General features: G+C 34.4%; 1 protein-coding gene and 1 long non-coding RNA gene across 3 annotated transcripts in view; one reads left to right on the top strand and one right to left on the bottom strand.

The window, feature by feature from the left end:
- Arap2 (ArfGAP with RhoGAP domain, ankyrin repeat and PH domain 2) overlaps positions 1-22,055 on the bottom strand; it is a 185,735-nt gene that overhangs the window by 152,389 nt on the left and 11,291 nt on the right. For both annotated transcript variants that reach the window (XM_046423700.2, XM_046423699.2), the window contains exons 2-5: positions 13,665-13,723; positions 12,451-12,527; positions 11,102-11,193; positions 9,315-9,665 (exon numbers count right to left, since the gene is read on the bottom strand). In XM_046423700.2, coding sequence (XP_046279656.1) covers positions 9,315-9,665; positions 11,102-11,193; positions 12,451-12,527; positions 13,665-13,723 — 579 coding nt within the window. The remainder of the gene's footprint in view (positions 1-9,314; positions 9,666-11,101; positions 11,194-12,450; positions 12,528-13,664; positions 13,724-22,055) is intronic.
- Positions 1-22,055, top strand: part of LOC124078690 (uncharacterized) — a 62,532-nt gene that overhangs the window by 35,061 nt on the left and 5,416 nt on the right. The gene's annotated exons all lie outside the window — the stretch shown is intronic.

Here is a 22,055-nt window from a genome sequence, read left to right as displayed (position 1 = left end):
GATGCAACTGAAAAGACATCCCAGCCAGCAGAAATGAAAAATCAAGATTATTATCTGTATTTCAGGGCAGGATGTTCAATACCAAAGTATCAGAATATTCTAGAAAGAAAGAAAAGTTATAGAAATAAATAAATGATCTGGTAAAAATCTTCCAGGACTGCATAGTATACTACCGTTAAAGGCTTAAGATTTGAATTGCTCAGTAAAAATGTAAAAAGATTTCCTACCGCAGACATTCTTGGAGATTCCAATCTACACATCTCCTGGAAGAGGTGCTATATAATCTTGTTCTCTTTTCTTTACAGCAACACTTGGCATTTTTCCCCTGAGTTAGGTATTTGAGTATGCCAGAATAAATTATATAGCATCATGCATATGTGCATCTATACAGATCTGAAAGCTTTGAGTTTATTATTTACAGCTTGAGATTATTAATTACAGGAAGATGCAGATAAAGCACCAAAACCCAGTGAGATATTCTTAAAAAAAAGTATCATATATTAAGTTTTTCATCTGTTCTGACCTGTTTGAAACACTGGTAAAAAAAAAAAAAAAAAAAAAAAAAAAACCTAACTTCAACATTTACCAAGTTTCTTTCGTACAATTTTTTAAAAACAATACTCTCAAGCTGTACTGTAATTAGGTCATTCAAATACTGAAATAATTTCTCATAAAACTCAACTGGAAGCACTTCAGTATTTCTTTTGTTGCATGATATTATACGATTATTTTTTAACTAAATTGTTGGCAGTTATCACATATTGCGTATTAATTCAGAACTGGCACTTCCATTTCAAAAGCAAATAGACAGTCAGCCATGTAAAAAGTTAAGTCCAGGTTGTGCATTTTATTATTTTGTTTAATGTCACTCATGACTGAAGACAGTTTCAATCACTATTTAGAAAAGTATAAACTGGAGTGTGGTTATTTAAAAAAAAAAAAAACAAAAAAAAAAAACTATAGTTTGATTAGTCATGTACATGTCCTTGAGGGAGAAACATAATTATTAAAAAAAAAAAAAAAAAAAACACCAAGAGTTCCCTGCTGTGTTGATGCCTACTACTGCTCTTACGGGTACCTAAAGATTCCCTTAATAGTGTTGAATGTAGCAGTTTATATTAGAAAATAAAAACATATTTTAGAAAATTAAAAGAATATCTTATAAAGTTTTTCAATGATTCATTCAACAAAAAACACTAAGCATCTACCTAGTGCTAGGTAATTTTCTGATAAGGATAGAGTTGTAAACAAAAGTAATGTACATGACTGTCCCTATGGAGCTTATATGAAATAAATAAATCTTCTAGCATATGAGCCCTACAGAAGAACATTGTAATCAAAAAGCAGTGGGGGAAAGGGAGAGTTATAATAATGCTGAGGGGTTTTTTTCTTCTTCTTCTTCTTTTCTGCTTAAGTACAAAGGAGACATTACGCAAGAATTTGAGAGCATTGAGGTCCAAGCCATGATGCTCTCTGGGGTAACAGCATTTTAGCTAGAAAGAAGAGCAAGCACAGAGGACCCCAAGGAAAACTCCTGCTTCCTTACTTCTATACTTAATAGGAAAAAAAAAAAAGGGAATCTCCTATCATGAGATCCATCAGGTTAAATTTTTCTATTTGGATCCCAAGAAAGATAAATATAGTGGTTATCGTATGAGATTTTAGACAAACATATAATCTGGCTTATGCTTTTATGGGCCATGAGCCAAATTTTGTCTACCATGTATGTTAATAAATAAAGTGTTATTGAAATACTGCCTTATTTACTGGTTTATGTGTTATCAATATCTGATTTCAGGCTACAATTAAAGTAGTTTCAACAAAGAACATTATGGTTATAAGGCTTAAAATATTTACTATTTGGACCTTTATAGGAAAGCTTGTGGCACCTCCTCTATACAATTCAGAATGCCATCTCAATCAGTGTCACCAGCAATGAAGAATTACATAGTCATGAGTTAAACAAAACTCAGAAACTGCTACTAAGGAATGGGTAATCATCCCTTTAAGGAGGACCTTAAACACCCTCAAAATGGCACTCTGAGACAATTTTAAAAGGGCAAACTTTGGATTCTACTTAGAACCTAATAAATACATGCTTGGAGCCAAACTGCATGTACTTCTTTCAAGTAACAGCAATACAATCATGTACAAGAGCTTTTAAAGTTCTTGGTGAAATTTTTTTTTTCTTCATTTACGTTCCTATTTGCATTCACACCAGTATCCAGGAGAATACTTTTAAGCAAGAAAACTCAACTATTTCCCATAAAATGGAAACACATAAATAAATTAAAAAAAAAAAAAAAAAAAAACTTAGAGCATCTAACCTTAGGCAGGTTCAGAATAGAAGGCATAGAAAATCAAAGTACTGACAGAGCTTCCAATCACTCCTGCAAGGTAGGCGGACCTACTACCGACCGGCAGAACAGGCCCAGTGGCCTGCCGGCGTGGTAGGCACATTGCCCCAATTGGAGGAGGGACAGAGCCGCCGCCCGCACCTGCGAGGGAGACTTTGCAACTATACAAGACCAATATAAATATATAGGGGGAAAATTCAATAGCACAACAGTTTCACCAAGTAGAAAGGAACGCGAACAGTATGAAGAGACAAGGAAAGAAAGGACCACAAGCAATGCAGGTCAACTCAACGTTAGAAGAGGTAATAGCTGCAGCAGATGGAATGTCAGATAAAGAATACAGGATATACATGCTTCAGATGATCTGGAGTCTCAAGGATGATATCAGACAGCAAAATCAGACAATGAAAGATCACTTCAACAATGAATTACATAAACAAATGCAAGAAGCAAAAGATCAACTATACAGGGAGATAGAGGTTATAAAAAACAAACAAACAGAAATCCTAGAAATGCAGGAAGCAATAAACCAACTTAAAAACTCAATGGAGAATACTACCAGCAGAGTAGAACACTTAGAAGATAGAACATCAGACAATGAAGATAAAGTATTTCAACTTGAAAAGAACATAGACAGCTCAGCAAGACTGTTAAGAAACCATTAGCAGAACATCCAAGAAATATGGGATAACATCAAGAGACCAAACTTAAGAGTCATTGGGATACAGGAAGGGACAGAGCTCCAAACCAAAGGAATGAGCAATCCATTCAATGAAATAATACGAGAAAACTTCCCAGACTTGAAGAATGAGACAGAATCCCAAATCCTAGAAGCCTACAGGACGCCGAATGTGCAAAATCATAAGAGACCCACACCTAGACACATTATAATGAAGATGCGCAACATACAGAATAAGGAGAGAATTTTAAAAGCTACAAGAGAAAGGAAGCAGATCACATTTAGGGGTAAGCCAATCAGGATAACAGCTGATCTTTCAACACAGACTCTGAAAGCTAGAAGATCCTGGAATAACATATTTCAAACACTGAAAGAAAATGGGTTCCAACCAAGAATTGTGTTTCCAGCGAAATTAAGCTTCAGGATGGAAGATGAAATTAAAACCTTCCACGATAAACAAAAGTTTAAAGAATTCGCAGCTAGAAAACCATCTCTTCAAAACATCTTCGCCAAAGCATTACAGGAAGAGGAAATGGAAAATAACAATGAAAACCAACAGTGGGAGGTAGGACAGTAAAGGGGGGAAAAATAATCAAAGAGGAAAACAAACCATGTTTAGTAACAGAAATAAACAAATATGGCTGGAAGAACAACCCATATCTCAATAATAACCCTAAATGTTAATGGCTTAAACTCACCAATCAAGAGACACAGGCTAGTAGAATGGATCACAAAACAAGACCCAACAATATGCTGCCTACAGGAGACGCATTTGATAGGAAAAGACATACATAGGCTGAAGGTGAAAGGTTGGGAAAAATCATATCACTCATATGGACTTCGGAAACAAGCAGGAGTGTCCATACTCATATCAAATAAAATAGATTTCAAGCCCAAGTTAATCAAAAGGGATAAAGAGGGACACTACATACTGCTTAAGGGAACCATACACCAACAAGACATAACAATCATAAATATATATGCCCCAAACAATGGTGCAGCTATGTTCATCAAACAAACTCTTCTCAAGTTCAAGAGTCTAATAGACCACCATACAATAATCATGGGAGACTTCAACACACCTCTCTCGCCACTGGACAGATCTTCCAAACAAAAGTTGAATAAGGAAACTATAGAACTCAATAACACAATTAATAACCTAGACTTAATTGACATATATAGAATATACCACCCAACATCAAGCAGTTACACTTTTTTCTCAGCCCCACATGGATCCTTCTCAAAAATAGATCATATATTATGTCACAGGGAAACTCTTAGACAATACAAAGGAGTAGAGATAATACCATGCATCCTATCTGATCATAATGGAATGGAACTGAAAATCAACGATAAAAGAAGGAAGGAAAAAGAATACATCACTTGGAGAATGAACAATAGGTTACTGAATGATCAATGGGTTATAGAAGACATCAAGGAGGAAATTAAAAAATTCTTAGAGATTAATGAAAACACTGACACAACATATCGGAATCTATGGGACACATTGAAAGCAGTTCTAAGAGGAAAATTCATTGCTTGGAGTTCATTCCTTAAAAAAAGAAAAAACCAACAAATAAATGATCTCATACTTCATCTCAAAATCCTAGAAAAAGAAGAGCAAAACAACAGCAAAAGAAGTAGAAGGCAAGAAATAATTAAAATCAGAGCTGAAATTAATGAAATCGAAACAAAAGAAACAATTGAAAAAATTGACAAAACTAAAAGTTGGTTCTTTGAAAAAATAAACAAAATCGACAGACCCTTAGCCATGCTAGTGAAGAGAAGAAGAGAGAGAACTCAAATTACTAGCATACGGGATGAAAAAGGCAATATCACAACAGACACTTCAGATATACAGAAGATAATCAAAAATTATTTTGAATCCTTATACTCCAATAAATTAGAAGATAGTGAAGGCATCGATAAATTTCTTAAGTCATATGATCTGCCCAGATTGAGTCAGGAGGATATAGACAACCTAAACAGACCAATATCAATTGAGGAAATAGAAGAAACCATCAAAAGACTACCAACTAAGAAAAGCCCAGGACCGGATGGGTATACAGCAGAGTTTTACAAAACCTTTAAAGAGGAACTAATACCAATACTTTTCAAGCTACTTCAGGAAATAGAAAAAGAGGGAGAACTTCCAAATTCATTCTACGAGGCCAACATCACCCTGATACCTAAACCAGACAAAGACACTTCAAAGAAAGAAAACTACAGACCAATATCTCTAATGAACCTAGATGCAAAAATCCTCAATAAAATTCTGGCGAATTGGATACAAAAACATATCAAAAAAAATTGTGCACCATGATCAAGTAGGATTCATCCCTGGGATGCAAGGCTGGTTCAATATACGGAAATCAATAAATGTTATTCACCACATCAATAGACTTAAAAATAAGAACCATATGATCATCTCGATAGATGCGGAAAAAGCATTCGACAAAGTACAGCATCCCTTTTTGTTCAAAACTCTAGAAAAACTAGGGATAACAGGAACATACCTCAATATTGTAAATGCAATCTATGCTAAGCCTCAGGCTAGCATCATTCTGAATGGAGAAAAATTGAAGGCATTCCCTCTAAAATCTGGAACAAGACAGGGATGCCCTCTCTCACCACTTCTGTTTAACATAGTTCTCGAAACACTGGCCAGAGCAATTAGACAGACGAAAGAAATTAAAGGCATCAAAATAGGAAAAGAAGAACTTAAATTATCACTATTTGCAGATGACATGATTCTATACCTAGCAGACCCAAAAGGGTCTACAAAGAAACTATTAGAGCTAATAAATGAATTCAGCAAAGTGGCAGGATATAAAATCAACACGCATAAATCAAAGGCATTCCTGTATATCAGCGACAAATCCTCTGAAATGGAAATGAGGACAACCACTCCATTCAAAATATCTTCAAAAAAAATAAAATACTTGGGAATCAACCTAACAAAAGAGGTGAAAGACTTATACAATGAAAACTACAGAACCCTAAAGAGAGAAATAGAAGAAGATCTTAGAAGATGGAAAAATATACCCTGTTCATGGACAGGCAGAACTAACATCATCAAAATGGCGATATTACCAAAAGTTCTCTATAGGTTTAATGCAATGCCAATCAAAATCCCAACGGCATTTCTTGTAGAAATAGAGAAAGCAATCATGAAATTTATATGGAAAAATAAAAGACCCAGAATAGCAAAAACAATGCTAAGCAGGAAGTGTGAATCAGGCGGTATAGCGATACCAGACTTCAAACTATACTACAGAGCAATAGTAACAAAAACAGCATGGTACTGGTACCAAAACAGGCGGGTGGACCAATGGTACAGAATAGAGGACACAGAAAACAATCCACAAAACTACAACTATCTTATATTTGATAAAGGGGCTAAAAGCATGCAATGGAGGAAGGATAGCATCTTCAACAAATGGTGCTGGGAAAACTGGAAATCCATATGCAACAAAATGAAACTGAATCCCTTTCTCTCGCCATGCACAAAAGTGAATTCAAAATGGATCAAGGAGCTTGATATCAAATCAGAGACACGCCGTCTGATAGAAGAAAAAGTTGGCTACGATCTACAGTCTGTGGGGTCGGGCTCCAAATTCCTCAATAGGACACCCATAGCACAAAAGTTAATAACTAGAATCAACAAATGGGACTTACTCAAACTAAAAAGTTTTTTCTCAGCAAAAGAAACAATAAGAGATGTAAATAGGGAGCCTACATCCTGGGAACAAATCTTTACTCCTCACACTTCAGATAGAGCCCTAATATCCAGAGTATACAAAGAACTCAAAAAATTAGACAATAAGAGAACAAACAACCCAATCAACAAATGGGCCAAGGACCTGAACAGACACTTCTCAGAGGAGGACATACAGTCAATCAACAAGTACATGAAAAAATGCTCACCATCTCTAGCTGTCAGAGAAATGCAAATCAAAACCACCCTAAGATACCATCTCACTCCAGTTAGATTGGCAGCCATTATGAAGTCAAACAACAACAAGTGCTGGTGAGGATGTGGGGAAAAGGGTACACTTGTACATTGCTGGTGGGACTGCAAATTGGTGCAGCCAATTTGGAAAGCAGTATGGAGATTTCTTGGAAAGCTGGGAATGGAGCCACCATTTGACCCAGCTATTCCCTTCTTGGTCTATTCCCTAAAGACCTAAAAAGAGCATGCTACAGGGACACTGCTACATCGATGTTCATAGCAGCACAATTCACAATAGCAAGACTGTGGAACCGACCTAGATGCCCTTCAATAGATAAATGGATAAAAAAAAATGTGGCATTTATACACAATGGAGTATTACTCTGCATTAAAAAATGACAAAATCATAGAATTTACAGGGAAATGGATGGCATTAGAGCAGATTATGCTAAGTGAAGCTAGCCAATCCCTAAAAAACAAATGCCAAATGTCTTCTTTGATATAAGGAGAGTAACTAAGAACAGAGTAGGGACGAAGAGCATGAGAAGAAGATTAACATTTAACAGGGATGAGAGGTGGGAGGGAAAGGGAGAGAGAAGGGAAATTGCATGGAAATGGAAGGAGACCCTCAGAGTTATACAAAAGTACATACAAGAGGAAGTGAGGGGAAAGGGGAAAATAATACAAGGGGGACAAATGAATGTCAGTAGAGGGGGCAGAGAGAGAAGAGGGGAGGCGAGGGGAGGGGAGGGGGGATAGTAGAGGATAGGAAAGGCAGCAGAATACAACAGACACTAGTATGGCAATATGTAAATCAATGGATGTGTAACTGATGTGATTCTGCAATCTGTATATGGGGTAAAAATGGGAGCTCATAACCCACTTGAATCAAAGTGTGAAATATGATATATCAAGAACTATGTAATGTTTTGAACAGCCAACCATAAAAAATTAAAAAAAAAAAAAAAAAGAAAATCAAAGTACTGATAAAAAGGAAAATGTTCTAATTCATCCCAGAAGTGGCCAAATATTTTCAAACTTTCACAATGTACCTGGAGCTATTTATGCTATTATTTAGCCCAGGCCAATCAGTGTGCTGATTCTTCCCTGGATACCCTCGTCAGCACCAGGATCTTCCCAACACTTAAATTATCCAGAAATGGAGGATCTGACAATGTTCAAGCTCACTGTTTTAAAAACAGTGTATGCCCTAGAACTGACTAATGCTTTTGACGTTTAAATGTGCATTTACCAATTATATTGATAACTAATAAAAGTAGAAAATACACACACAAGACTACTTCATCATCATAATGTGATCAGAAAGAAGTGGTACATAATAACTGATTCTAAGAATTACACCAGTACAATGTATTCAAATGTTATTTTTTAAAAGGATGCAACTGTACAAAGTATTAACCATATTATTACTAACCATAAAGATTGTGGGTTTTTTTCTGATTTTAAGATATATAAATCCTGCTCCTACTAGTTATCAACAGCTGCTTCTAACATTTTTTTATATGTTAGTAGAACTATTTTAGATCAAACTAAGTCCAATAGAAATGAAGTACATTTTCAGGTGAATAGTAGAGAAAGCCAATACTGTGCAAACTTACCACATCAGCTATTTCAACATAAGAGGTTCAATCCTAAACTAATAATTCATGAGAAATCCCACAATCAAGATGCCATAAAACAATTCTAATTAAATATAATCCCTCTCCCAAGATTTCTCAGCACTGTGAGGTATTAAGGAACAGAAGTTTCTTTGTAAACATTTGAAATGATAAATCTGTTTTAAAAGTATAACATTCAAAAGACTTTGAATTTCTGAGCAACAATGAAATATCAGAATATATCAGTAACAGTGAAGAGCTAAATCTAACAATGATATACTTTTCCCTATCCACAATACGCTTTGTATTCTCAAACAGAACACTGTTATGATATGAGCAAAATCCAAACAGTGTGGGCTGAGTAATGCTAACTCAGTCTGTGTTGTTTTTCTTTGCTACAAAGGGAGACACAGGACAGTACATTTTGGTGTGAAGTTGGAAGCTCACATTAAGAAATCTAGATGTGAGCTCATAACTTTCTACTTTACTTTGCTTTTCAGAAAGTAATGCAGTGCTGCACTGCACATATCCCCCAACTCTCATGTCTAAATAAAACCACTTGCACAACTGCACTGAAAGGCTCTACAATATGAGTAGGGGTGGGGCAGGGGCAGTAACTGAAAAAACCTGGCAGGGTTATAAGTAGATAAATCTGGATTATTCAAAATATGCTAGGTATAAACCAAAACAAATGAATAGACACATACCCTTGAGGAGAGAGTTTGTCTAGCCACCCTGACTTAACTCTTGCAGCAGAAGATCCGTAAAAACAGGCATAGGGAGAGATGGCACTCGAGGAGACAGCTGAATCAGCATTTCCACTTGTTGAGCTAAGAGGATAACTGTGCCTATTAACAGGGTCCGAATTTAATGGTTTTTGAGTCCTGGACTTGGACGCCTTTGAATTTTTTCTTTTTAAACTCTGAAAGCACTCTTCTACTGTGGAGTATTCTGATTCAGAAGCAGAGTCTCTTGGAAGATTGTTTTTGTCCTCTCGAGGTATCCAAATATCTTCTACTTTGTCTTCACTTAATTTCTCCTGCTTGTTATCATATATGCTAAAGAGAAAGAAATGGCATTCACATTTCAAAGTGGTGTTACTTTTTTTTTAACTTATAAACAACCAAACACAGAAATTTAAGTCTGGGAAAATCTTAAGAGTTCAGTTATACCATATCTCATTATTTTTTAAACTTCTCAGAAAAATTATGTAGAAATATTTGAACACTATCTGAAGGGTTTTTTTTTTTTTTTCTTATGTATAATTTAATCTTATTCCCTTCATTATGGGAGGCTGGGCACAGGTAAAAGGATGGAGATGGACCAGATTCTTTGCATCCCAATTTAATCATCAACAATAAAATAAAATGACCAGCCCAACTTCTATTCCCTGGGTACTATCATGAACTACTAATTCATCTATTTGGAGATCTTACTTCCAACTTGTTGACCCAACTTGTTGCCCCTTCTACGTTCCTCTAATCGACTCCAAGAATGCCATATTCCACCATAATGTAATAAAGCTGAAAGTGTATCTGACTGCTCAGAGCTTTGGGAATATGTTGCAAAGAAAAATACTGTACCACACTGCCAGCCAATGAAACAAGAAAAGGTCAGTGTATATTCAGAAGGTAAAAGTTGCATTAGATATAATATTGACTGAAATGTATTCATAAAAGCTAAGCATATTCCTACAACTTTAAGAAATGACACAATAGATTCAATCAGTCATTTATGTAAAACAAAACTCATTACAAGAAAATTTTTGCCAATCTATAAAAAGGATATGCCTAGGGGTCAAATCACATCCTTCTGGATACAGTATTATAAAAAAACTATTACTTTCTTAAAGAACAATTTAGATGAGCCCTTCCACATCAAATAGATTCATATCAAATGCTTATTAAAGATACTAATCATTTAGTTCGAAGTTTTTGTGGATTTAAGGAAATCCACAACAATGTTAGTTTTAGAAAATTAAGGATAAATGAAAAACAAAATGAATGGTAGGTAATGATCCAGCATCTCAAGTCCCAATAAAACTGAGAGAAAAATTTAACTTGGTGCGTAAAAATTCTGTTTAACTTCTTGTGTGACATAAATAGATGAGTAACTATCACACCTCTGTTTTCAATGAACCTCTCAATAGAAAGGACACTTTATCATTGTGAACTCTGCAGCTCCATGGTCTTTTGTGCTGCTCCTTCATTCTTCATATTAACATAATCTCCCACTGTTGAGGTGCAATCAAGGGGCACCAAATATTTGCCACTTGAGGCAGTGAGAATGGCTGCAGTTAGGATCAGACAAAAATAGTCTGCTACAGAGTATCACCACTCAATCAACAAGCTATAATTTTGTTATTAAAACAGGTCCTGTTATGGAGATATTTAGAAAGGAAAGCTTTTAACTTCCATCATAAACTAAAGTATTATACTATGAGCAAGATGTTTAAATTTTAGCACAGAATTAATCCTCAATCATGAACTCATACCTTGATTTGATAAAAAATGAGTTCCTTGCAGTAGTTGCTTCTCCTTTGACGGTTTCTTCATGAGTCCAAAATTCATTCTTTATACATCTCTTCTGTGGGGGAAAAAAAAAAAAAAAAAATATATATATATATATATATATATATACACACACACACACACACACAAACACATACATACACAAACACACACACACTGTTTTGCTTTCTTGGCTTGAAGATATTTATTTATTTATTTATTTATTTATTTCAGTACTAGAACTGAACCCAGGGCCTTGCACATGCTATAGACAAGTGCTCTACCACAGTGCTGCATACATACTCAGCCCTTTTTAATTTTGAGATAGAGTCTTGCTTAGCCCACACTGGCCTCAAACTTACAATCCTCCTGCCTCAGGCTCCCAAGCAGCTAGGATTTAGGCATGCACCACCACTCCTGCCTGGGGATGTTTTTCAGTGTAACAATATTTTACAAAGATCCATAATATCTGCCAGACCCAGGGGTGCACACTTTTATTTCAGTTCCTCAGGACACTGAAGCAAGAGACTACGAGTCTCAGCAAATGAGCAATACCTTGTCTCAAAAGCAAACCAAAACAAAAAACTAACCCAGGGGATAGGGATGTAGCTCAGAGGTAAAGTGCCCCTGAATTCAATTACCATTACCAAATTTTTTTTAAAGCATATAATATCAGAGTTTAGTATTATTAAACAAATGTCTAAATGCTTTAATTTTCAGCAAAATAAATATTTCATTAGAGAGTCTACATTACAACATTTTGAAGCCTTTTTCACTATCTTATTTAAATCATTAGCTAATTAGTTCAACTTAGAAAAAAAGATGTCAACCAAGAATTCATGTACAAAATTCATGTACTTTTAATCTATGCTATATGTTTTCTCAAATTCTCCTTTATCAAGGTCAAGAAATAAAATAGCAAAAAGAGTACAAGTCTTTGAAAGGAAAGCCTGAATAATGAACTCATTTATTAAAAATATATAAATAATTATAATTAAATTATACTTAGGAAGTGTGCATTTGGGTATAAGGCAATGCAAAATCTGGGGAGTTTCTGTGTTTCTGTTGTTGTTCTTGTTGTTTAATTAAAGTAACTTTATTTCTGGCAAATATTTAAAACTCACTATTCTGTATTCCTAAAACAAAAATGTGTCTGCATGCTATTGTTTTACCATAATTTTACTAAACAGAAATATTGCTCTCTGGAAATTTAATTCTTCAATACAATGCATTCTTCAAATAGCTTACAAGAAAATGAAAAGACACATATAGGCGGTAGAGCAAAGAACTGTAGTGAAAAAAATAATAAATAAATAAAATGTATGGGACTAACCTTGGAATTTTCTAGTCTCTGGAAGAGAAAAGTCTCTCCATAAGGAAAGATGGATGATGAATTCTCCTCACTTGAATCTTTTTGGGAAATTACAGGATGAGAATGGTAAAGATGAATAATGTTGAATAGTACAAAAAAAAATCATGTATTTAATCACCCAATAGCAATATCACAACTGAGGCTAAATTACACCCGTCAGCCCTCCCCGTAGACTTGCCAACCTTCACTGTACACACACTTCAAAACCACTAATTCTTAAATCGTCATCTCTGTCCTCAAATCGTCATTTCAAAAATCATTCCTGCTAATGCAGACCTCTAAGATCTACATTAATATAACCAAGTACTGCCTACATTCAACAGAAATTATCACTGTGCCAATTGTAATGCTAATTCCTAAGTAAGAATATATTCTAAAAGTATCTTTATGATAATGTTCAGAAAACACTGTAAACATTCACTAACCTAATAGTTACATATCATTCAAGATATCAGAATCCACTTAATCCCTCTAGTACCATGGCAACTAAAACACCTGTAAAAAAGTTATTTCAAAAGGATTTCTATCATCCTTGATTTACAAGATTTACAAGAAAAAATTCTAAGAACTTGTAATTCTTCTAGGAGAAAGAAAAAAATTAAGGGTAATCAATCGCTTGTCATTTCATCATTAAGAAGAATGTTCCTGAACTTGTATAAGCCGAATTTTCAGAAAGAAATAAAAGCCCCTGCCAAAGGTTGATTTACCCGAGTAACAATACAAGCCCTTTCTTGTTACCATGGCAAAACCACTTTTCATACATCTTTGTCCTGTAGCTCAATCTTCCAGAAACTATTTAATTTAGTGAAATGTCTTTGAGGCAAATGCTAAATGAAACTGGTATTTAAATATATATATATATATATATATATATATATATATATATATATATATACACACACACACACATATATATATATATATATACACACACACACACACATATATATGTATTTACATAAGCATGTGCGATTTCTAGGAGTCTAAGTGTATATTATTTTCTTTTATTCACTCACCTTTTAGGGTATCTGAAGTAACAAGAACAGCAGATAGTTAATCCCATTTTCCCCTTTACCACAGGTGGTCTGCCTTCTCAATCAGAATTTTTTAACACATTTTTTAAGAGTATAAAATGAGCTAATCAATTTATAGAGAATTTAAACACACAGACTCACTTTGCAGTGTCACAGATTTTCCAGGTAAGGTAGTAGCACTTCTTCTCTCACGGAAGTAGCTTAACGCAAAAGAGAAAAGATATGAGCTCCTATTTAATACCTTGAATAAAGGATGTGGTATAGAGACATACACTCTTATAGGAACAGACACCAATATTCAAAAAATAAGTCTGACTTGAAATAAACAGAATGACCAAATTCCAGCAATGTGTTTTTCTACAAAGTCTTAAAGGAAGAGATTTCATTGGATTTTATGAGGAGTATTTACATTTCATATCTGTAATTCACAAAAAGTAAGTGAATGTATTTGCTTAATGTTATTATACACATAACTGCAGAACTGCCAGCCATACCTCTGAGAGAATAGATTTGTTAACTATATTTCATTACGTACGTACTTTTTTGTCATTAACTTTATACCGCAGAGTACAAAACTGTTTCTAGTTCTATGAACATAATATGAAAAAACACCCAAACCCCTCTTTCAAAGATCTTCACAGTCTCGGAAGAGATATTAATGGTAATTAATAACAATTTGACTTGGTAACATCAATGATGGAGATACACTGCTGATAAAAGAAGGAATACCTGCTACAATATGACAGTTCTACTAATTTTTCCATCTAAAGGGAAGATCAGGACATCCTCAACTCCTCTTAGATATATATCTGCCCAAGTAATTAGAAGCCTAGAAATAACAAAAAGCAGAAATCAATGAAATAGACTAAGGATAAAATTTATAACTCACTGTAACCAAAACTGGGCTCCTTAATATATCAACACAATTGACAAACTTCAGTAAAAAAAAAAAAAAAAAAATATATATATATATATATATATATATATATATATATATATATATATATATGAGAGACAGGATATAACTACAAAGCCGTTGAAGATTAAAGGGATAATTAGGGATTATTAAAGAATACTATGTCAATAAAGTAAAAAACTAGATGTAATGACAAATTCCTTAAGAGACTTAAAGTATCAAATCTGACAAGGTTTAATCAAAATTCCCAGACCTATCAGAGAAACTGAATTTAGTAAGTAATCATCAAGTCAGAAAAAACTCCAAGCCCAGATACTTCATTGATAAAATCCAAGAAACACTCGAAGAATAAACAATAGCAATCCTGTGCAAAATTTTTGGGAATCTACAAAGAAAATATAACTGATAACCAAACCAGTCAAAAATGTAACTATAGATAAATATTCCTCAAGACATGGATGCAAAAAAAACAGTAATAAAATTTAGCAATATATAATGAGATAATATATTATGACCAGGTGAGATTTATCAAAAGAAATCAATGTTATTTTAACACTAGAAAAATCAAGATCCAGAAAAATAAACTGAGAAACTTTTAACATCCATTCATGATGAAGATTCTCAGCAAGGAATACAAGGAAACATCCTTAACCTAATAAAGAGCATTTATGAAAAACCTACGTTATAACTAATAAAGACTAAATGTTTTCCCCCAAGGATTTGGAGCAAAGCAAGGAGATCTACTCTCACCATTTAAGTTCACATTATTTCAGAGTTCCCAGCCTAGACAATAAAACAAGTAAAAGAAACAATAGGCACGCAGATTAGAAAAACAAGGTATCTTGAAAGGAGAGCATATCTTGTAAGTAAGAAAAATTTTAAAACCTTCCAAAAAGCTTCTCCAATTAACAAGTTAGCAAGGGCCCAGCATAAGGGTAAATATAAATAAATTCAGTATGCTTGTTATGGTTTGGATATGCAGTGTCCCCCAAGACTCATGTGAAGACTTGTTTCACAATGTAGCAATGTTCTGAGATAGGTCTTTTGAAAAACGACTGGACCATGAAGACTCTGACTTCATGAGTGGATTAATCCAATGATAAATTAATAATCTGGTAGCATTATAGCATTAGGGGGAAGTATCACAAATTTTAGGACCTGGGACCAAGTTAGAGTAAACAGGTTACTGGAGGTATGTCCTAGAAGGGTATCTCTTGTCCTTGGCCCCTTCACCCATCTCCTTCCCTCCCAACACCCTCCTTCCTGGTTGCCATGAGCTCAGCAGCTTTCCTCCACCCTGCCCTTCTGCCATGATATTCTACCTCACCTCAGACTCAAAGCAATGGAACTATCCAACCATGGACTCAAATATCTGAAATTATGAGCCACAGTAAATCTTCCCTCCACTAAGTTGATTTTTCTCAGTATTTGTTACAGCAACAAAATACTGAATAATACGGTTTCTATATACTAGCAATGAACTGAGAAAAATAATTTAAAATACAACTCTTGTTACAACAGCATAAAAAAGTATGAAATACTAATTGATAAGTTTACCAAAATGTGAACAAAACCTGTATCTTGGAAAATAGAAATGATTATTGAGAAAAAATTAAAGAAGTCCTAAACAAATGGACAGATATACCATATTAAGGACTGAAAGATTTAATAGTGCTAAGATTCAAATTCTTCCCATATTGATATATAGATTCTACACATCCTCAAACAATATTTCAGTAAGTTTTCATAATAGAAATTAACAAGGTGATTCTAAAATTTACATGAAAAGACAAATGACCTAGAATGGCCAAAATCGCTTTTAAAAAGAAAAACAAAAATTAGAAGATTTATAGTATATAATTTCAATATTTAGTCAAATCAAATAAGTTTTCATTTGATGAAGGGCAGACATATAAATCATGAGATGAAATGGAGTCCAACTATCATCCCACACATCCACAACCCGTTGATTTTTTATAATGTTCCAAAGCAATTCTGTGCAGAAAATCTTTCAACAAATGTGGCTAAAAGTGGATATGTCAGTATAATAAAAGAAGTGAATGTCAACCCTTCCTTCATTCCATACATAAAAATTAAATTAAATGGGAGTTTAGACCTAAGTATTAGTGCTAAAAATAAAATCTGAAAAATAAAGGAGGAAGAAAAATCATTAAACTCTCTGACTAGGAAAAGATTTGTTCAATAAGATATGAAAACCAAAACCCATAAAAGAAAAAAATTGAAAAGTTGAACCTTATTAAAATGTAAAACTTAATAATGTCATATATTTCTGATGCATGTCTTGCCCAAAATAAAAAGAACAACAAAAAAACTTACAATGTAGTAGTGAGAAATATAATTCGATTTTATAATGAACAAAAACCTAAATGTGTACTTCCGAAAAGAAGATGCATGAATGTGATAGCCATTGAATAGAATGGTTAAAATTAATGTTATTTAAAGCAAGTCCCAGGATATAAGTAGAAAGATGAGAATACTTAAAGACTATTGTCAGAAATACAAAGGTGTACATCCACTTTGGAAAACTGCTTAGCAGTTTCAAATAAAGATAGAGATTACTCTAACTTAAACTCCCAGATATTCCAACCCTAGAAACAAACAAAAAAAAAAAAAAATTAAAGACATATAGCCACAGAAAAAATACCTGTATACAAATCTACATAGAAACTCTTTTCTCAATAATCAATAACTTAAGAAAAGCTAAATGATCATCAAGAAATGAATGATAAATGAATGGATGTAAATGGATCCAAGAGAATACCACACAGGTTTCAAAACAAATAAACACAAAGACTAGTAAAAAGAAGTAAGTCAATAATAAACATAATGATATGAAATAGTATTAAAATTCCCATACTGAGCAAAAGAAGTCACATACAGGGAAGTATATCCCATAAGATTCTACGTGGACATGTTTGAAAGAGGTATTCTACAGTAAAACGACAGTAGGAAACAGGTTTAATACAACTGTTCTGATTCTTTTTTTTAATTATTATTTTTATTGTTGGTTGTTCAAAATATTACATAGTTCTTGATATATCATATTTCACACTTTGATTCAAGTGGGTTATGAACTCCCACTTTTACCCCGTATACAGATTGCAGAATCACATCAGTTACACATCCATTGATTTACATATTGCCATACTAGTGTCTGTTGTATTCTGCTGCCTTTCCTATCCTCTACTATCCCCCCTCCCCTCCCCTCCCCTCTTCTCTCTCTACCCCCTATACTGTCATTCATTTCTCCCCCTTGTATTATTTTTCCCTTTCCCCTCACTTCCTCTTGTATGTAATTTTGTATAACCTGAGGGTCTCCTTCCATTTCCATGCAATTTCCCTTCTCTCTCCCTTTCCCTCCCACCTCTCATCCCTGTTTAATGTTAATCTTCTTCTCATGCTCTTCGTCCCTACTCTGTTCTAAGTTACTCTCCTTATATCAAAGAAGACATTTGGCATTTGTTTTTTAGGGATTGGCTAGCTTCACTTAGCATAATCTGCTCTAATGATATCCATTTCCCTGCAGATTCTATGATTTTGTCATTTTTTAATGCAGAGTAATACTCCATTGTGTATAAATGCCACATTTTTTTTTATCCATTCATCTATTGAAGGGCATCTAGGTTGGTTCCACAGTCTTGCTATTGTGAATTGTGCTGCTATGAACATCGATGTAGCAGTGTCCCTGTAGCATGCTCTTTTTAGGTCTTTAGGGAATAGACCGAGAAGGGGAATAGCTGGGTCAAATGGTGGTTCCATTCCCAGCTTTCCAAGAAATCTCCATACTGCTTTCCAAATTGGCTGCACCAATCTGCAGTCCCACCAGCAATGTACAAGTGTACCCTTTTCCCCACATCCTCACCAGCACTTGTTGTTTGACTTCATAATGGCTGCCAATCTTACTGGAGTGAGATGGTATCTTAGGGTGGTTTTGATTTGCGTTTCTCTGACTGCTAGAGATAGTGAGCATTTTTTCATGTACTTGTTGATTGATTGTATGTCCTCCTCTGAGAAGTATCTGTTCAGGTCCTTGGCCCATTTGTTGATTGGGTTATTTGTTATCTTATTGTCTAATTTTTTGAGTTCTTTGTATACTCTGGATACTAGGGCTCTATCTGAAGTGTGAGGAGTAAAGATTTGTTCCCAGGATGTAGGCTCCCTATTTACCTCTCTTATTGTTTCTTTTGCTGAGAAAAAACTTTTTAGTTTGAGTAAGTCCCATTTGTTGATTCTAGTTATTAACTCTTGTGCTACGGGTGTCCTATTGAGGAATTTGGAGCCTGACCTCACAGTATGTAGATCGTAGGCAACTTTTTCTTCTATCAGACACAGTGTCTCTGATTTGATATCAAGGTCCTTGATCCATTTTGCGTTAACTTCTGTGCATGGCGAGAGAAAGGGATTCAAGTTTCATTTTGTTGCATATGGATTTCCAGTTTTCCCAGCACCATTTGTTGAAGATGCTATCCTTCCTCCATTGCATGCTTTTAGCCCCTTTATCAAATATAAGATAGTTGTAGTTTTGTGGATTGTTTTCTGTGTCCTCTATTCTGTACCATTGGTCCACCCGCCTGTTTTGGTACCAGTACCATGCTGTTTTTGTTACTATTGCTCTGTAGTATAGTTTGAAGTCTGGTATCGCTATACCGCCTGATTCACACTTCCTGCTTAGCATTGTTTTTGCTATTCTGGGTCTTTTATTTTTCCATATGAATTTCATGATTGCTTTCTCTATTTCTACAAGAAATGCCGTTGGGATTTTGATGGGCATTGCATTAAACCTATAGAGAACTTTTGGTAATATCGCCATTTTGATGATGTTAGTTCTGCCTATCCATGAACAGGGTATATTTTTCCATCTTCTAAGATCTTCTATTTCTCTTTTTAGGGTTCTGTAGTTTTCATTGTATAAGTCTTTCACCTCTTTTGTTAGGTTGATTCCCAAGTATTTTATTTTTTTTTGAGGATATTGTGAATGGAGTGGTTGTCCTCATTTCCATTTCAGAGGATTTGTCGCTGATATACAGGAATGCCTTTGATTTATGCGTGTTGATTTTATATCCTGCCACTTTGCTGAATTCATTTATTAGCTCTAATAGTTTCTTTGTAGACCCTTTTGGGTCTGCTAGGTATAGAATCATGTCATCTGCAAATAGTGATAATTTAAGTTCTTCTTTTCCTATTTTGATGCCTTTAATTTCTTTCGTCTGTCTAATTGCTCTGGCCAGTGTTTCGAGAACTATGTTAAACAGAAGTGGTGAGAGAGGGCATCCCTGTCTTGTTCCAGATTTTAGAGGGAATGCCTTCAATTTTTCTCCATTCAGAATGATGCTAGCCTGAGGCTTAGCATAGATTGCATTTACAATATTGAGGTATGTTCCTGTTATCCCTAGTTTTTCTAGTGTTTTGAACATAAAGGGATGCTGTACTTTGTCGAATGCTTTTTCCGCATCTATCGAGATGATCATATGGTTCTTATTTTTAAGTCTACTGATGTGGTGAATAACATTTATTGATTTCTGTATATTGAACCAGCCTTGCATCCCAGGGATGAATCCTACTTGATCATGGTGCACAATTTTTTTGATATGTTTTTGTATCCGATTCGCCAGAATTTTATTGAGGATTTTTGCATCTAGGTTCATTAGAGATATTGGTCTGTAGTTTTCTTTCTTTGAAGTGTCTTTGTCTGGTTTAGGAATCAGGGTGATGTTGGCCTCGTAGAATGAATTTGGAAGTTCTCCCTCTTTTTCTATTTCCTGAAGTAGCTTGAAAAGTATTGGTATTAGTTCCTCTTTAAAGGTTTTGTAAAACTCTGCTGTATACCCATCCGGTCCTGGGCTTTTCTTAGTTGGTAGTCTTTTGATGGTTTCTTCTATTTCCTCAATTGATATTGGTCTGTTTAGGTTGAATATATATCCTCCTGACTCAATCTGGGCAGATCATATGACTTAAGAAATTTATCGATGCCTTCACTATCTTCTAATTTATTGGAGTATAAGGATTCAAAATAATTTCTGATTATCTTCTGTATTTCTGAAGTGTCTGTTGTGATATTGCCTTTTTAATCCCGTATGCTAGTAATTTGAGTTCTCTCTCTTCTTCTCTTCGTTAGCATGGCTAAGGGTCTGTCGATTTTGTTTATTTTTTCAAAGAACCAACTTTTAGTTTTGTCAATTTTTTCAATTATTTCTTTTGTTTCGATTTCATTAATTTCAGCTCTGATTTTAATTATTTCTTGCCTTCTACTTCTTTTGCTGTTGTTTTGCTCTTCTTTTTCTAGGATTTTGAGATGAAGTATGAGATCATTTATTTGTTGGTTTTTTCTTTTTTTAAGGAATGAACTCCAAGCAATGAATTTTCCTCTTAGAACTGCTTTCAATGTGTCCCATAGATTCCGATATGTTGTGTCTGTGTTTTTATTTATCTCTAAGAATTTTTTAATTTCCTCCTGATGTCTTCTATAACCCATTGATAATTCAGTAACCTATTGTTCATTCTCCAAGTGATGCATGACTTTTCTTTCCTTCTTTTATCATTGATTTTCAGTTCCATTCCATTATGATCAGATAAGATGCATGGTATTATCTCTACTCCTTTATATTGTCTAAGAGTTGCCCTGTGACATAATATATGATCTATTTTTGGGAAGGATCCATGTGCTGCTGAGAAAAAAGTGTAACTGCTTGATGTTGGGTGGTATATTCTATATATGTCAATTAAGTCTAGGTTATTAATTGTGTTATTGAGTTCTATAGTCTCCTTATTCAACTTTTGTTTGGAAGATCTGTCCAGTTCTGATTCTTGATCACAGAAAAAAGTTTACTTTATCTTTCAAAACTCATCAAATTATAAGCATAATGGTTATAATTTATTTTATGTATATCAAGCCTCAAATGACTTGTTTAGAAATGGATTTAACTAATTTATTGTTTATATATATGACATGTAAAATATCAACCCTTTTCCTACACACCAAACAAAAGGAAACATTAAGTGTATCACAGATAAGAGCATTAAAAAATTACCAAACCCTCTGAGCACAATAGCACATGCCAATAATCCCAGCTACATGGGAGGCTGAGGTAATAGGTCACAAGTTCAAGATTAGCTGGGGCAACTCAGCTGGAGCAAAGGGCTGGTGATGTAGCTCAGAGGTAGAGTACTCCTGTGCTCAGAACCCAGTACCACAAAATCAAAACAAAACTATTAAAACTAGGAATAAATGTAGGAAAGGATCTTCAAGAGTGCAAGTAGAAAAGTATAAAACATTCATGTAATAATCTATAATTAGGTTATAGAAAAATCTAATTAGAGAAGCAAATGAAAGACTAAATATTATGAAACCTCCTATATTAATCTATAGGATACAATCCCAAGCATGCATGCATAAATAAATAAATAAATAAATGGGGCTGGGGAGAGTTATTTAACAAGTGGATTCCAAATGTATATAAAAAACAAAGGGCCAAGAACAATGAGGAGATAGTAAGACATACTCTTAAGGTATTAGGACTCATTATAAAGTTACAGTCATTAAGACACTATATTACTGATAAAAAGGATAAACAACAGACTACTGAAGTAGTAAACAG

Source organism: Marmota monax, unplaced genomic scaffold, assembly GCF_021218885.2.
Source record: "Marmota monax isolate L192 unplaced genomic scaffold, Marmota_monax_Labrador192_F-V1.1 WCK01_AAM20220418_F8-fsc00009, whole genome shotgun sequence".
In the NCBI taxonomy this organism is placed as follows: domain Eukaryota; kingdom Metazoa; phylum Chordata; class Mammalia; order Rodentia; family Sciuridae; genus Marmota; species Marmota monax.
Note: the sequence above shows the minus strand (reverse complement) of the source record. Positions and strands in the feature narration are given on the sequence as shown.